General features: G+C 44.3%; 1 protein-coding gene across 1 annotated transcript in view; it reads right to left on the reverse strand.

Moving 5' to 3' along the window:
• The window catches only part of LOC147684260 (putative cation-transporting ATPase 13A4), a 190,033-nt gene that overhangs the window by 145,292 nt on the left and 27,787 nt on the right, over positions 1–16,954 (reverse strand). Inside the window, exons 3-4 of the mRNA XM_086944971.1 lie at positions 14,753–14,823; positions 1,587–1,667 (exon numbers count right to left, since the gene is read on the reverse strand). Coding sequence (XP_086801097.1) covers positions 1,587–1,667; positions 14,753–14,823 — 152 coding nt within the window. The remainder of the gene's footprint in view (positions 1–1,586; positions 1,668–14,752; positions 14,824–16,954) is intronic.

Below are 16,954 nucleotides of genomic sequence, written 5' to 3' on the forward strand. Positions count from 1 at the left end.
TCCATCATCATCCTCTAGCTCACTTTGCCATCCCCGTTCAGACACAGCTATATACAAATCAGTCTGACCCTGTGCCTCATGGAAACAGTCCAGCCCAAACTGCCAAGCCATGTCTTCCCTGGCCCAGAAACAAGCATCCTGGGGCCAGTTTTGGGGTAATTCCCGTATCAGGCAGGTTAACTTGACTCCAGTGGCAAAGTGAGCAAGGGACCCACGTCTAGGCATACCCATCCAACTTAGGGCGAAAAAGCAAACACAAGGAGATGCAATCTTTATCCCACCTGGAAATGGCCGGTGGTGATAAAGATAGTAATGGAGATTTAACAGGCAACTTGTGCAAAACCTGGCTGCTCTGTGTGACATGTGTGACATTAAGCATTGTGCTGATGTGTGAAGACTGCCAGCAGTATCTAGTCTAGGATTTGTAGTGAAGGTACATCCTTCAGGGAAATTACTTGATATGGACATCTGGGTTGTGTGCAAAGCACACCCTTTGCATGTAGATAGAGTGCCCATATACCACTTGACCACTTGTGTGTGCCTCCCTGTACCACACAAATTCAGGAGCTTACTTATGAAAGCCCTGTGTCACTTTTACACCGCCGAAAGCGGTTCATGCGTGACGCAAGGCTCATATTTTAATTTATAAATCCACGCAAAGCTACCCTCGGTGTCTTTGAATATCCTCAGAAATCACGAGTAAGGCAAAGTAGTGCAAATCGCTGAGTCACCTTATTCTTGGTCCGGGAGGTGTTACATGAGGGTTGAGGTGGGTTTTCCCACGCAACACCCATGGAATTTGACGCTGCTCCAGATTTACAAAACCATGTGAACCTGAGGAAGAGTCCAATCCGGTGGTGAGGGGTAATGAGGAGAAATATGTTAATTTGTCCTCGTTTGTTCCTCTTTCCTTGTGTGCTGCATTCTGTTGCACACAAGGAAAGAGGAAAACACCTCTTCGTATTGTTTCTGTGTAGCATGGTGCCCCTTCCTGCACAGAATCAATCCCTCATGCATCGGGCCCCCCTGCATGGTGCAATGGTGCCTGTTTTGGCGCTAGTTTGCTGAATCTGTACCAGCACAGGGAGAAAGGACAGGAATGCACCATGTTGCTGCACTGCCCTATGCCAACATCCCATAATAAAGCCCCTTAGTACATCTGATTTTGTGCCCAAAACCTTAGGTTTCAGGGCTGACTCGTTCTAAAGCACCCCGTGCACATATTAAGATCGGCATGGTGCAAAGTCTACGGGTGCAGTGCAAGGGCCAACTTTCAGTGCAAAACAGCTGATATGACACTGTGGCTCCAATCGCTGGTGATGCACGAGCGCAAACCATTAACCGCATGCGCGCTAGCGGAATTCCGCTCGCACGCTGGGTTTTTTAAAAACGCACTTTACGTGACGAGCTGGGCTCGTCATCAGCGTCGAAGGGGTTAATGAATATGGGCCAAAGTTTAAAAGAACTGCAGAAGGCCAACACCTGTACATTCGGACACACTCACGAATTGTTGGAAGGAATGGCTAAGGTTCGTTGTTCACTCCAGAGAGAATCAAAAGAGAGCTTTACAGAATGGACCAGGGTACCTGACCGCTTGCTCTTCACCGCATAATCCGGATCCATACTTCCAGAGGATGTCCGCAGACGTCAGAGTGTCTTCCAGTTCTCTGAAATGAAACGTCATATTGTTAGCTGTGGGGCCACTGCTCGTCGCCTTGTTATATTCATGCGCATTTCTTGTTAAGGTGCTGGCATGGAACCGCCCACAGGGGGCGCTAAACAGATGCCTGCAGCAGAGAGGGCTTGTCTTGCAAATGTAAAGTAGCATAAAGACCATTTTACAAATAGATGGATGTTCCCTTCAACTCAACACATGTTAAAGTCCACCTAGTGCCTTGTGAGTGTTAAACCATGAAAGCAGGAGCTATGCTGACCCCTGTTGCAGGGATAGGCTTATTCTTGAAGTGCCCAGCTATTATGGCCAAAATCAGTTGCCTCGTGGAGCAGTTTATCAGTAATGGAGAGTAGGGTTGAGTTATTAAACTATTCACACCAGTTGTGCAAATATATGCAGTTGGGAGGGTAACCTCCCTTTCCTGATTTCAACTTTGAGGAACAGCTGGATGTTACCCATTACCAGGGACACTCTCACAAATACATTCTGCAGCTTTGATGAACTTACCATGTGAACAGCTAGGGTTGGAGATATGACCATGTTATATTTTCAGATAATTCATGACCCCTGAAAATAATCTATTGGGGCCCTTCACAAAGGTAACTTACACGTCTTAGTACTTTACACATATAACTTACTCTTTGAGTAATTTTACAAATTTTGACAATTCACAAAGTCAGATTGTAAAGTTACTCATTTGTGTAGATTTCCACGTCCGCACAACCCTGAAAAAGGGGGGGAAGCCTAAAGTATGAGTAAAGGTTACTACTGCCAAAAAGAAAGAGTACCAAGTCAAGCAGCACTGATAATGCAACAACCTCATATAGAAAATGATGGAGACAGAGCCTTAACATAAAACCCCATAGAAAATAATGTTAAATTAAAATAAATTATTTAAAATCTAAACGAAATATATATATATATATATATATATATATATATATATATATATATATATATATATATATATATATATATATATATATATATATATATATTTTTCAAGATTAAAAAAGCTCTAGAAAAAGAAAACATATTTACTGTCAATTATAAAATATTAAAAACATATTTTTGAATGTATAAATTAAGGTAACTTTCATTTGTATGAAAAATTAATTAAACTACTTTAAATTCTATTAATCAATTCTATTATTTATCAATACTAATAAAAATATAAATGTAATTCATGTTAAACTGTATTTTCTAATATAACGTTTAGATTAATAATTATTGTATTTAAGATATTTTAATTAGTTAAGTATTTAATTTAAAATTAGGTTAATAGTGCTGTAGCATTTTCTGTATTATGCTCTTGATTTAAAATCGATATCTAAAATTAATTTACAATAATATTACATTTAAAATGTTTGGACCCACTTATGATAAAGTTTATTAAAAATGTTTAATGTTTTCCTGTACTTTACCTCAAATTAGAGTCTCCCAATGGTAAATTATAGGGGAAAGTAAAAATGTTTATTTACCTCCCAATTAACTAGTACAAATATTTTAATGTTACATATTAATGTAAATAATCTTTATGTATGTATTTTAAATGTAGAACAAAAACTAAAACATGCTACAGAACTAGTACCATAATTTAAAAGACATGTTTAATCAATTTAAATATATTACATTATTTAAAAACTATTTTCTGAAGTTTAAATTAAAAAAAACAATTCCCATTTTAAGTAAAAAAGTTGTATTTTTATTTTGTATAGATAATTTTAAACATAATGTTTAGTGGTGAGGAAAAGAATTGTTTTCAAAGCCCTTACCAGTGCTCACCGAGCTATTAACAAGGCCAGACCAAAATACTTGACCAACAGGTTACACACATACTGCCCACCCCGGGCCTTACGTTCACAGGTCGCCCGGTTGTTAGTCAAACCACACACTAAGTGAAAGCAGCTTGGTGGCTCGGCCTATTCTGTTTTTCTGTAGGAAGGTGTCACAACCAGTGATTAGTCACGTGTTGTACTGGACTTACTCCAGGCCTGAGCTGGAGTAATTTGATACTCCTAATCCCTTTGTGTCTGTAGGAACTTTAGAGGTGCAGTAAGTGAATAGCAATGGGTTTGCTCTTTTGTTGGTAGGTGCTTATCCTTTCCTTAACCCCTTCCTAATCCTCCCTGAACCCCTCATTACTCCTCCCTCCGCCCTTTCCATTTAGCAGTAAGTATGCTCTTTTGTCAGTATTGTGAATAAAGATACGCCTTTGCAAACTGTGCCCGTCACAGGAAATAAGCACATTAATACTTAATGCGTTGTCCATGGAAAAATAACAAGTGTTGTGACATTTGACAAAATTGAAGTTGATTCCCTTAATAACAAAGGCAGGAGAATACTTCAAACATGGCGACCAAACGTTGACAAGGTGGTGCGACAAGACACAGACAACTTTTTTGGGAAGTCTGATTTGTCTCACGAGATGTTGGAGGAAGTAGTTCTTTTGAAAGTTATATTAAGAGAACAATTTGGTAGCTGTTTTGCTTCCTAAACCGGTTAATCTCTTTGACTGCCTCCTCTGTTTGTATGCTTCAAAGGAACTTTCACATCCAAGATATACATTATGTTGTATTGGTTTGTATCCCTGAGACCATGTTTGGCTTTCAAGGGTTTCTGAATTCATGAAGCCCCTTGTTTCAAATATAAGGTTTTTTAACTAAGCTGTCGCACAGTGAAAGAAACACATGATGCTTTTAAAGCTTCATTTTCTGTATACTTTAAGGGCCAGATGTAGGTCGCCAATTACCGGTCGGTAACGGCCGATTTCGGCCGTTACCGACCGGTAATTGGTTTTTGAGATGTAGGGGCCATTATTTTACAGAATCGGTAATTTTACTGATTCGGTAAATCCCAGATGTAGGTAGCACTGTTTACAGTGCTACAGGCCTTCAGAATTCGGTATTTTATCACCAAATACAATTGGGTGGTAAATTACCGAATTCAGGTGTACATGCACATCTGTGCATGTACACCTGTGCCATGTGACACACAGACTATGTGTGTCACATGGCACACAAGCCTGGAATTGGGGTGCTACAGGGTGTCAAAGTGACACCCCGTTCACCCTTGCAGGATTCGGTCTTTACGGATTCGGTAAATACCGAATCGGTATTTCCCATTGATTCCTATGGGCTTCAAGGCCCATAGGAATCAATCGGAAATACCGAATCGGTATTTACTGAATCGGTAAATACTGAATCATACCGATTCGGTAATTCTAAATTAAGAATTACCTACATCTGCCCTCTTCCTATTTACCTACTCTTCAATACCGAATCGGTATGACTCGGTATTTAAGAGTAGGTAAATAGGAATTACCTACATCTGGCCCTAAGTTTGATAATGAACTAGAAGTGCATATTTTTTGTGAACATTCTTTAGGTGGAGTTTAATTTTACAAGGAACCCAAGGCCATAAATCTCATCATCTGTAGAAAGACTTTCTGGACTTGCAGATGAACTTTGTTTAATTTGTAAAAGGATTGCAAGCCATAATTCATGGCATTGGGAAGGACACTAAGGGGCCGATTCCGATGTCTGAAGGACTCAGGTCCGTCCGACATCGGTCAGGAGCCGTAACCGACCGACCTTCTGTGATCGGTTACAGCCCTGCAAGTACGATGCGACCGAACCCTTTTCGGTCGCATTCGTATGGTTCACAATGCAAGCATGCATTCCGACCGGAAAGCATGCTTGCAATGTGAAATGTAGGGGTGCAGTTCATCCCTGCACCCTGTGGCCTGCCACCGGGTGAAGGGATCAATGGAGGGGCACCATAGGTGGCCCCAGGCTGCCATTCTGCGGCCTCACACCCATGGGGGCCCTGATGGGAGTCTCCAGGGACAGTTTCCGACTGCCTTTTCGTGCCGGACACACCGGCACGAAAAGGCAGTGAGAAACTGCCATCATACTCAGTTGGTCATAAAGAGGCAACCGGGGGAGTACTGGAATATTTCTGGATGGCAGACAGGCCCTCCGAAAAGGTCGTAGGCCATTTGGAAATCCGGGTCGGATTCCTTTCCGACCGAGCTCATCGGAATCGATCGGTCGGAAAGGAATCCGTCCGACAGGTACCGATTCATTCGATGGGGCTCTGAACATGGTTCGAAGCCCTTCCGATCCGAATCGGAATCGGTCCCATAATGTACTTAAGGTCTTTTGAGATGTGTTTTAAATTTTCTATGCTGACTCTTGACAGTTTTGGTGTTGTGAACCCTTTCTTTTCTCTCAAGTTTGCTTGGCATAGAGCTGGGTGTGAACACACTTATTAGAAGTTTAAGTTTTTCAAATATGTTTGCACTTCGCAAAGATATGCATATTTTGCAGATTGCCATATCAGATGAATGCAACAGAGAAGAGATAGCTGAGAAAATAGATGTAAATCCGAAAGCATAGTAATGTTCCAAGTGTGATAATTTCCTAGTTACAATCATACTCTTTAGTAACATATTGTTCTTTTATTTTAGATTTTCGCTGAAGAGGGGGACTCGAACATCAGAACTCCAGTGAGACATACATCTGAACCAGCTGTCTTTTTTCTCTTCCTAATCCTCTTTTCCGCTTGGACTCCACCGTGCCAATAGTGAATTTCTTTTGGGCGGTGGATTGTGGTAGGACAAGTTGGAAAGTACTGAGGAGGTAGTGGCATTCCCACAAGTACATCTGCATTTGTGACAGCTTTTTCCAGCCATTCCCCAGGTCCCTCCCAAATTTACTACTAAGCAGTAAACCTACAAGTCTGAGGAGGATCCCCATAGAAAGGACTGGAGAGGTGGGAATGTGGATTTCCATTTGTAGGTTTGTGAATAGCATTTAGTAGTACTTAAGTGGTGCTTTTGTAGTAGTACTAAATGCACTACAAAACGTGGTTTGTGAAAAGGCCCCAAAATATATACCTTCCATTTAGACCTAGTAATTCTTTGTAGGACTATTTCCGTAGCATCAGCTGAAAGGGCGTCAGAGTAAAATGCACTAGGTGCTCAGATGAGTTCAGTTTTTCTTTCTCTCAAGGCCACAATGTGGATGAAGAGCACAAATCCTTCTTTTGTGCTCTTCTGTTTCGTTTGGATGCACAAGAGTAGAGTAATAGAATAACAGTTAGGGTAAGAGAAGGGAAAAATCTGCTCTATTGCAGGAAGAGCAGACCTACTCTGTATTAAATAAATGACCAATACTGGACCTGAAAGGATTAAAACAGTTTTCAGAAAATGAATCGAAAGACTATATAGGCGAGAAAGATCTGTTTATTGTTTCTTGTGCACTGCCTCAAAAAAGAACTCTAAAATAAAAGATTTGACCCGCATTTAGTACTTGGGTAAGAGGATATTAAGGAATGCATGGATGCCAATTGGGTATTTTCATGGATAAACAAAGTACTTCAGAAAGGTCTACCCAAGGAGTCACACTGATGCCGCATTGTGCCTTCCCTGAAAACCTAGCTTCACAACAGGGCTTCTTTCACTCAGAACATTTCAAAATGTTCTTCATATTTATCTTATATATCCTAGACTATTATTAGCCTCAAAATCTCTCTCAGGGTGGCTACCAGGGATGTATTCCTTCCTTGCAGTTTGAACGAAGGATTTCCCATTTGTACAAATCCTAAGAATAATGAGTTATTTTGTTATTTAATCCCAGTGAGAATGTCATCCAGACCACCAATGTCTCCAACCTGATGTCAAAGGTCGGTATGAGTCGCCTCCTGCATTAGGTCACAGGTAATAAACGTTTTCAGGATCCCGAGTATTCCACATTAGACAACGAAGCTCCTCTTGTAATAGATTTGATTAGTTCGGGAATTGTGAGGTCATCATTCTATTTCATCCAACCCAACAAATATTTGGGACTGATTAAGAAATAAATAGGAGCAGTAAGAGGTGAAACGTGTCATGAACTTAACCATCTGAAGAAGGTCTCCTATTAACTACAGCTTTGAAACGCGACATTCGGAACCTTGGCCGCTATGAGAGAAGCATGGACGGCTCTGTATTTGAACGGGATCGGGGTGTCTGTGCATCATTGGAATATTGTCAGACAATAAGAACACATCTTCCACTCTTCCTTATTTGATCCAATGCTAGAACCTCCAGGAATTGCAAAATGAAGTGGTGAGAGAATTTTGAGAGCCAGGCGATTTCATTATTATGATCGGGCACAGATCGGCAGGGGAATCATGCGGGCGGCAACTAGACACAACATCCAGTCATTCAATCGTGTAGATTTCTTTAAACTGTATCACCCTATCAATTCAATTCAATAAGCTTTATTCGATTCGTAGAAAAGACAACCATAAAAGCACATGAGAAAAATACATCGTCATATATATGTAGACATCACTAAACATAAATGGTTAAAAACCAGTAAGAATTACAATTAGAACATCATGCTCTTTCTTGCATTCATCGATTTAAGAATAAAAGTTGCGGTAAAAAAACATATGTCAGGTTCCTGCATTATAAAAAGCAACCTCATTGCTGCGTCCGTAGTGGAAGTACCATATTTTAAAAACAATGGTTTTAGAAATGCTATGCGAAAATTCATATAAAGGTCACATATAAGAAGAAAGTGCAGGGTACTTTGTTTAGTGTGGCCGTCACAGGGGCAGGGACAAGCCGGGTGCTGTTTAACTTGTGGGAAAGCTACCAAATGGTGGACCTGCCTGAATCTTAATCTATGTGAAATTCTTGTCACCTGGCTTAAATATGTCTGGAAACCTTCATAGACTGAGTAGCAGTTATAAAATTGGCAGGTTGTTAATTGCCCATTATTGCTCAGGCGCCACCCTATCATTAAAGCAGGACATTTTCTCATTTAATGGTCACCTTTTGGAACAGGGTGCAGAGTCTTGTGCAATAAATGTTCTTGCATTTAAAATGTTATCTACCAAAAAGTTAATCGTGTATTGTACGATTCCTAGGAATCTGATAATAAACCGAGACTTTGATAATAGTCCCCTAAGCGCGTTGACAAGTTAAAACTCTTCCTTTTCCAGTTTGGCAGCCTACAAAACCCAGGATGCGTGGCACAAACTCGTGCTTGTTGCAGTCTTGCTCATAAGTGTGGACTGTGGCTGATAATCGCCCCCCCCCCCCCTCTTTTGCATCAAAGGTCCAAACTGCATTGATTTTCAATGATAGGTTACTGAGGAGTCAAGTCAAGTCAAGTCAAAAAAATTTGTATAGCGCGCTACATACCCAGAGGGTCTCAAGGCGCTTGAAGAAGGATGGGGAATTACTTGTCAAATATCCACGTTTTAAGTTGCTTTCTGAATGCTAGGTGGTTCTGAGTAAGGCGAAGGTGCGTGGGAAGTGAGTTCCAGGTTTTAGCTGCCAGGTAGGAGAAGGATCTACCTCCCATGGTGGTTTTGTTGATGCGAGGTACAGTGGCAAGGGCTTGGTTGGAGGATCGTAGCTGGCGGGGGGGGGTGTAGAAGGACAGTCGTGTGTTGAGGCATTCAGGTCCGGTTTCGTAGAGTGCTTTGTGTGCGTGGGTAAGGAGCCGGAAAGGTAATCCTCTTATTGACGGGGAGCCAGTGGAGGTTTTTCAGGTGACCAGAGATGTGTTCTTTACACGGAATGTCTAATATGAGCCTGGCTGAAGCGTTCTGGATGCGTTGGAGTTTTTTCTGGAGTTTTGCGGTGGTACCGGCGTAGAGGGTGTTTCCGTAGTCCAGTCGGCTCGTTACCAGAGCGTGGGTGACTGTTTTTCTAGTTTCGGTGGGGATCCAACGAAATGTTTTTTTAAGCATGCGAAGAATGTTGAAGCAAGATGAAGAAACGGCGTTGACTTGTCTGTTCATCGAGAGTGAGGAATTCAGGATGACGCCAAGGTTCCGTGCGTGGTCCGTCGGGATGGGTGCTTCTCCAAGGGCCTCTGGCCACCAAGAGTCGTCCCAGGAGGAGGGGGAGGTGCCTAGGATGAGGACTTCTGTTTTGTCTGAGTTCAGTTTCAGACGGCTGTGCTTCATCCATTCTGCTACTTCTTTCATTCCTTCATGCAGGTTGGTTTTGGCAGTGTTAGGGTCTCTGGTGAGTGATAGGATCAGTTGAGTGTCGTCGGCGTAGGAGATGATGTTGAGGTTGTGTTGGCTTGCGATGACCGCGAGGGGGCTCATGTATACGTTGAAGAGGGTGGGGCTGAGTGAAGATCCTTGTGGTACGCCGCAGATGACTTCAGTGGCCTCTGACTTGAATGGTGGAAGGCGGACTCTCTGGGTTCTTCCGGTGAGGAACGAGGTGATCCATTCTAGTGCTTTTCCTTGGATTCCGACGTTTCTGAGGCGTTGTAAAAGGGTGCTATGACAGGCCGTGTCGAAGGCAGCGGAGAGGTCGAGGAGGATGAGGGCGACTGTGTCTCCATTGTCCAGTAGAGTTCGAATGTCGTCTGTTGCTGCGATGAGGGCGGTTTCAGTGCTGTGCTTGGCTCGGAAGCCGGATTATGACGAGTCGAGGGATTTGTCGATTTCGAGGAATGCGGCGAGCTGGTTGTTGACTGCTTTCTCGATGACTTTGGCCGGAGTGACCTGCAAGAGACTACATATGTAATTTAGATCTGAAGCGGGGATACAGCAGTGCCTGGAGAGGGCAGAATGGGAAGGGGCAGAATGGGCAGCCGCCATCACCAGCTGGAAGGTGCCAGTTCAGCAAGATGTTAAAGGGCTCTAAACTTAAGTCACCCTCAGGGGGATGGGTTTAGTGACCCAGCGCATCTGAGGTCTGGTAGGAAAGACATGGTTTCCGCAGACTGTGCAACGGATCACAGGGAGGCCTACAACCTGGGGTTGTGTTGGGCATCAGTGGAATGGACTCATCTTTTTCACAGAGGAAGGTGCTTTTTTGTTCTGGAGAGCCACATGGGCCAAGAAGGCTGGTGAGACCTTGTTACGGGCTGAGACTGGCAGACAGAAGAGTGGGGGGGGGCAAAATGGTTGACGATTAACGGGCTGGTCCACAAAAATATCAGGTAGCTTGTTTTTATGCAAATTGAGAGAGAGACCCCATGCAATGCGACAAGAGTTGATTAAGTGGTATTACCATGCCTAAGGTATAAATGTACCAGTAAGCACATTTCTGTTCTTGAATCAGAATCGGGCTCAAAATATTCCTGTACTAACCATCCATAAATCTAGATTGCAAAATGTATGTGATGTTCAGAGACTGTAATACTCCTGAGGCGAAAAGCCGGGAGAAGAATTGTGCTGCTGCCTGTTTTAACTTGTATTTTTCATTGCTCGTTTTTTAACTCACCACCTCCCCTGAGCACCTACATCTGGGACAGGGCGCCCCCTGAAGCAGGCACGCTGCAGACTTTAGCGCTGACGCGCTGCACAGGGTAATCTTGCCGCCACTCCCATAGCCACACACAAGCCACGCCCACTTTAGCGAGGCCACGCCCCCTCTCTGATGTATTAAATCTACGCTGACTACGAGCGCGCCAGAGACTGTAATACTACTGAGGCGAAAAGCCGGGAGAAGAATTGTGCTGCTGCCTGTTTTAACTTGTATTTTTCATTGCTCGTTTTTTAACTCACCACCTCCCCTGAGCACCTACATCTGGGACAGGGCGCCCCCTGAAGCAGACACGCTGTGGACTTTAGCGCTGACGCGCTGCACAGGGTAATCTTGCCACCACTCCCATAGCCATGCACAAGCCACGCCCAATTTAGCGAGGCCACGCCCCCTCTCTCGTCACCTATCGCCGCTATATAAACATGTGCCTCTCAAGGACGCGCAGCGGGCGCGCCGGTTGCGCGCCGAAGGCGCGCATAAGGCAAGCCCGTCTGCGCCCGTCCGCGACCGGCCGGGACCAGGGACCAGGCAGAATGGAGAAATCACCAGGTACACCCTTGGCGAACTCCGTGCTTTACAGAACTCTGGCCCATACCTCCTTGATTCTACAACTTATGCTCGCCTAAAGGCTAATAACATCTACCCCCATCATGTGTCGCAGGAGCCACCTTCTACCTCACTCCAAAGCTCCAATTTTACCATTTCGTCTTTACGCTCCGATGCTAGGATCCTCCGTTGCTGATACCTTAATACCAGATCCATGGTAAAACATCAACTAGATATTTTTCTTTTACTTCAATCGGATAGACCAGACATCTTGTTTGTCTCTGAAACCTGGCTCTCCGCAGATTCCTTACCGGATATTCTTTCAGCCTTACCGTCAGACTATTATATTCTGTCTGCAAACAGAAAACCTGGAAAATCCGGGGGTGGCGTCGCAGCTATCATTCACAAAGACCATACGTTTACCACCTTATCTTCTTTAGATTTACCAGACACTGAAAACCTGGTAATTAAAGCTGATAATGTTGAGGGAACTATGGTACTGGTATTGATTTTTCGTCCACCTATACCTATGCCGTCTTTCCCAGTCTCCATATCTGAGCAACTGGCCGGTCTGACCGTTGATTATGATAGAGTCATGCTGATAGGGGATCTGAACTATTGGTATAACAACCTGGAAGCAGGTCCTCACGCTTCAGAACTCTTCGAGCTTCTTTCCAACTTAAATTTTCATCAACATGTCCTGATTCCCACCCATGACAAAGGTCACATCCTGGACCAGATCTGGTCGCATAATATCCCTATCTCCAGTCCCACGGCATCACCCTGCATATGGTCTGACCATCATTTGCTGCAATTTTCCATCACTCTGCAGGGCAACTTGAAAATCCCTGTGCCCCTAGGAGGGTTAGCCAGGAAATGGAGATCGTTAAGCATCCTAGATTTTTTATCTGCCTTGACTAACTCCCTTCCAACCCAGGCTCTGGACATTAACCTGATGGATAAAGCACTCACTAACTGGCTCTCATCTGCCTGTGACGTACATGTCCCCCTAACAAAGTTTTCCCGCGCTCGCAGAATGGACGCACATAGGTGGTTTTCCACAGACCTAAAAATTCAAAAATTAGAACTCCGCCAACTATAAAGGAAATGGAGGCAGGGCTATCTTGAGTCAGATAGACGCTTATTCACGATTGCTCGGAGGAATTACAATAGCTCCATCTTAGCTGCTAAGGCAGCCTTCTTCTCTGATAAAATCTCCATGGCTCATAATAAATCGAGAGAAATTTTTAATGTTGTAAACGAGCTATGCAATGACACCCGTACCTCCCCCTCTCAACCCCCGACTCAACTGATGTGTAATCAGCTTAACGATTTCTTCAAGGAGAAGATTGATATTATAAAAGCTAGTATCCAAGTGACTCAGGTCATGGCAACCAGCAAGGAAATCTGTGGAAACCCACACACACTTTAATTTTTTCCCCATATTGATCGTCCCAAATTGGTGGAGCTTATGAACCGGGAAAAGTCTGGGTCTCCCAATGATCCCTGTCCCCCGCATATACTGAAGGAAGTTTATTCTACATTACCTCAAGGAATACTCCCACTCCTGAACAGCTCTCTTTCACAGGGAATAGTCCCCAACTCATTCAAAAATGCTATTTTGGTCCATTAATTAAAAAACCGGGCGCGGATGTATCCATTCTCTCTAACTATCGCCCCATATCTCTCCTTCCGTTTGGTGCCAAGTTGCTTGAAGCCCATGTGGCTAGCTGTATTTCTAACTTCATTGAGACAGCCGATTACCTGGAGTCAAACCAAGCCGGGTTCCGCCAGGCACATTCTACCGAGGCGGATATTCTTGCCGTCCTGGATACTTTAAGGTCCAACACCGATAACGACAATCATCAGGCCCTTGTACTTTTAGACCTATCGGCCGCGTTCGACACGGTGGATCACACCATCTTATTACACCGTGTCGAACAAGTCGGCCTTAGCGGCTCGGCTCTCGCCTGGATTAAGTCTCTTTTGAAGGACCGATCCCAGGCAGTGAAGCTGGGGAATTTTATGGCACCCAAACTCTCCACTACATGCGGTGTTCCGCAGGGTTCATCATTATCCCCCCTCCTATTTAACTTATACCTTAAACCATTGCTGCAGTCCCTAAAAAATAGGAAAGTCACCATCTACAATTACGCAGACAACTTGCAGCTGGTTTTTCCTCTAAACTCAGCGGACGCTGCGGAAGAATTCCAGTCCACTATGTTGCATAACATTAACCCCAGATACATTCTCTGGCTGGATTCCATTCCGTTGTGTGTTTGCTCACAGATGCCCCCCCCCCCTCCCCAAGCTGCGCCAAGGGCTTCCTGAATAGAGCCGAAGCAGCCACAGATATGTCTCAGGTGGTTGAGGCCCCGTGGTGGAGGGTTTGAGGCCAGGTGGCATATTCACCCTGATACCTACTTCATGACACACTCTGCCGCTTAGGGACACCTCTTGACAAAACCAACATTTGATAGGAAGAATGCTCAAATTAATTATAACTATTGCAAATTAACCTCTGCCGCGCTCTTTTTCATCATTTCTACTCACCTTCCATCAGAGACATGGAATCAACTTTATGCAAATTAAACCTGACACGAGCCCTTCTGAAGCATCAGCAGGCGGTCACCTGAATCTCAGCTACAGTTTGTGATAGGTCACAGAAACACCAAGGAAGCAAAGATCAGAAATGAAATCCAGAGCAGATGATGTAATAACCTATAAAGACACTTCTCGGCTACGTCTACTTCATCACCTCTACGCATGGAACATCACTGCTACATGAGAGTATTAGAAAGAGCAGATGATGTAATAACTTATAAAGACACTTCTCGGCTACGTCTACTTCATCACCTCTCGCATGGAACATCACTGCTCCATAAGAGTATTAGAAAGAGCAGATGATGTAATAACTTATAAAGACACTTCTCGGCTACGTCTACTTCATCACCTCTACCCATGGAACATCACTGCTACATGAGAGTATTAGAAAGAGCAGATGATGTAATAACTTATAAAGACACCTCTCGGCTACGTCTACTTCATCACCTCTACCCATGGAACATCACTGCTACATGAGAGTATTAGAAAGAGCAGATGAACGTCGAAATATTACATCACAAAATTCTGTAACAAAGGGGCCGCAATTCAGAAATATGGATTCTGATTGAGCGACGTCTACAATCTCTCTCTGTTGCAGTTACTGAAGGAGTTTTGCATATTTAAGTTCCACTTACCCAACTTTCTGGAATTGTTTCATGGAGCTGACCCAGGCATACTTTATCTTCTGCACTTGTATGTACCGCACCTGAAAGGAAGGACAGCACAGGAGCACTGCAAAGATTGTGGAGGCACTGAAGAAGAAAGTGGCTGCACAATGCACTATTGTCACATACTGCTTTACAAAGCCTGTCTTTGGAGACGTGTTTCCTGCATGACACGGGTCTGAATGTGTTTGAACCTGACTCACGCAGGAGGTGGATATCTGGTGGCGCAAGTCTCTGATCTATCGGGCTCATGTAGAGCCCTCCGAAGCTCTAAAACCATCATGTTAACCCTAAATCATACAACATAGCCTTAGAGCCAAGGGCTATACCGGTTGCTAAAGGCCCTGAACCCTAATTAGAGACAGTGAGAGACAGCAGGTATAGCCCGAGGCAGAAGGGCTGCAAGGCTATTAGAACATTCCTCTCTCTGAGGGAGGAACAGAAAGAACAGCATTGGAATGTTGGCGCTCCGGGCATATTGCAGCCATTTTAAGCCAGAGCTACTCCCTTGTTTTCAATGGAGATCTCCACATTCCAATGTTCTAAAATAGCCTGAGCGCTGCCTCAGCGGGCTCTACCAGCCGTTAAAGGCACGCTTCAGCGTTAAAGCCCGAGCCGAAGGCGAGAGACTTCAACAGGGCCTTTAATGGTGGGTAGAGCCCACTACAGAGGGCTCTTGGGCTACAATAACATTTGCCTCTAGAGGTTTCAAACTAACCAAGCTTTAAGGCAGAGATGAGAGAGAGAGAGAGAGAGAGAGAGAGAGAGAGAGAGAGAGAGAGAGAGAGAGAGAGAGGGAGAGAGAGAGAGGGAGGGAGAGAGAGAGAGAGACAGAGGAGAGAGATAGAGAGAAGAGAGAGAGAGAGAGAGAGAGAGGGAGAGGGAGGGAGAGAGAGAGAGACAGAGAGACAGAGAGAGAGGAGAGAGAGAGACAGAGGAGAGAGAGAGAGAGAGAGAGAGAGAGAGAGAGAGAGAGAGAGAGAGAGAGAGAGAGAGGGAGGGAGGGAGAGAGAGAGACAGAGGAGAGAGAGAGAGAGAGAGGTGAGAGAGAGAGAGAGACACACAGAGAGAGAGGGAGAGAGAGGGAGAGAGAGAGAGAGAGAGAGAGAGAGAGAGGGAGAGAGAGAGAGACAGAGGAGAGAGAGAGAGAGAGATGTGAGAGAGAGAGAGAGACACACAGAGAGAGAGAGAGAGAGAGAGAGAGGGAGAGAGAGAGAGACAGAGAGACAGAGAGAGAGGAGAGAGAGAGACAGAGGGGAGAGAGAGAGAGAGTGAGAGAGAGAGACAGAGGAGAGAGAGAGAGAGAAAGAGGAGAGAGAGAGAGAGAGAGAGAGAGAGGAGAGAGAGAGAGAGAGAGAGAGAGAGAGAGAGAGAGAGAGAGAGAGGGTGTATATATGTGTGTTTTTTTCTGTGTGTGCACGTAAAAATCCAGGGTGAAAGCCGGCAGGCAACTTACCATACCAAAGTGAAGATACCTGTACCCAACTATTTACTGCATAATATATTTTTTAGGGGGATGTTACACCCAAAACACCCCCCCCCCCTTAAGCTGCACCCCTGAATACAGTGCTGTTGGGAGGGAAGAGCACAAAGGTTTTTGGCGCTGTAAGAGAGGTGGCCTTTTGCTACCCGCCCCCTGTGATGATGTCATATCTGATGCAGCTTAAAGTAGATCAGTGGCCCATCGAATGTCCCTAAAACTGGCTCTGTACGCACAATGGGTAGACATTGTAGCCCCTCAGCACCCTCCTCAAGCATACAAATCCAGTGGTGCCTCCCAAATGTACGTGCTTGCGTTCCAGGATTTGCAGCCAGATCACAGCTTACTGAGAGACCTTGATTCATTTTACATATCCAATGATGGAGGCTTCAAGCGTCCACTCCGGGGCTATCACCCTCGCCTGTGGACTGAGCCAAAGGGCGGAGAAAGCTCTTCGTAGTGAAAAGACACAGTAGAAATTATAAAAACAGGGGAAATGTATAGAGATAATCCTGGTGGAATTGATTAAGTTGGTCTATCCATTCATAAATAATTGTTAGTTATATAAGTTTAGAGGATAAAGATTTAGCTAACCAGTATTTATTCAAGGGTGAAGCATCCTTGATTAAGTATTAACTAGGAGCTCGTTAGCTTTACATCTTTAGTTTAAAAGAACAGTGGGTCTAAAGGTC

Source organism: Lissotriton vulgaris, chromosome 11, assembly GCF_964263255.1.
Source record: "Lissotriton vulgaris chromosome 11, aLisVul1.2, whole genome shotgun sequence".
NCBI classification, from domain to species: Eukaryota; Metazoa; Chordata; class Amphibia; order Caudata; family Salamandridae; genus Lissotriton; species Lissotriton vulgaris.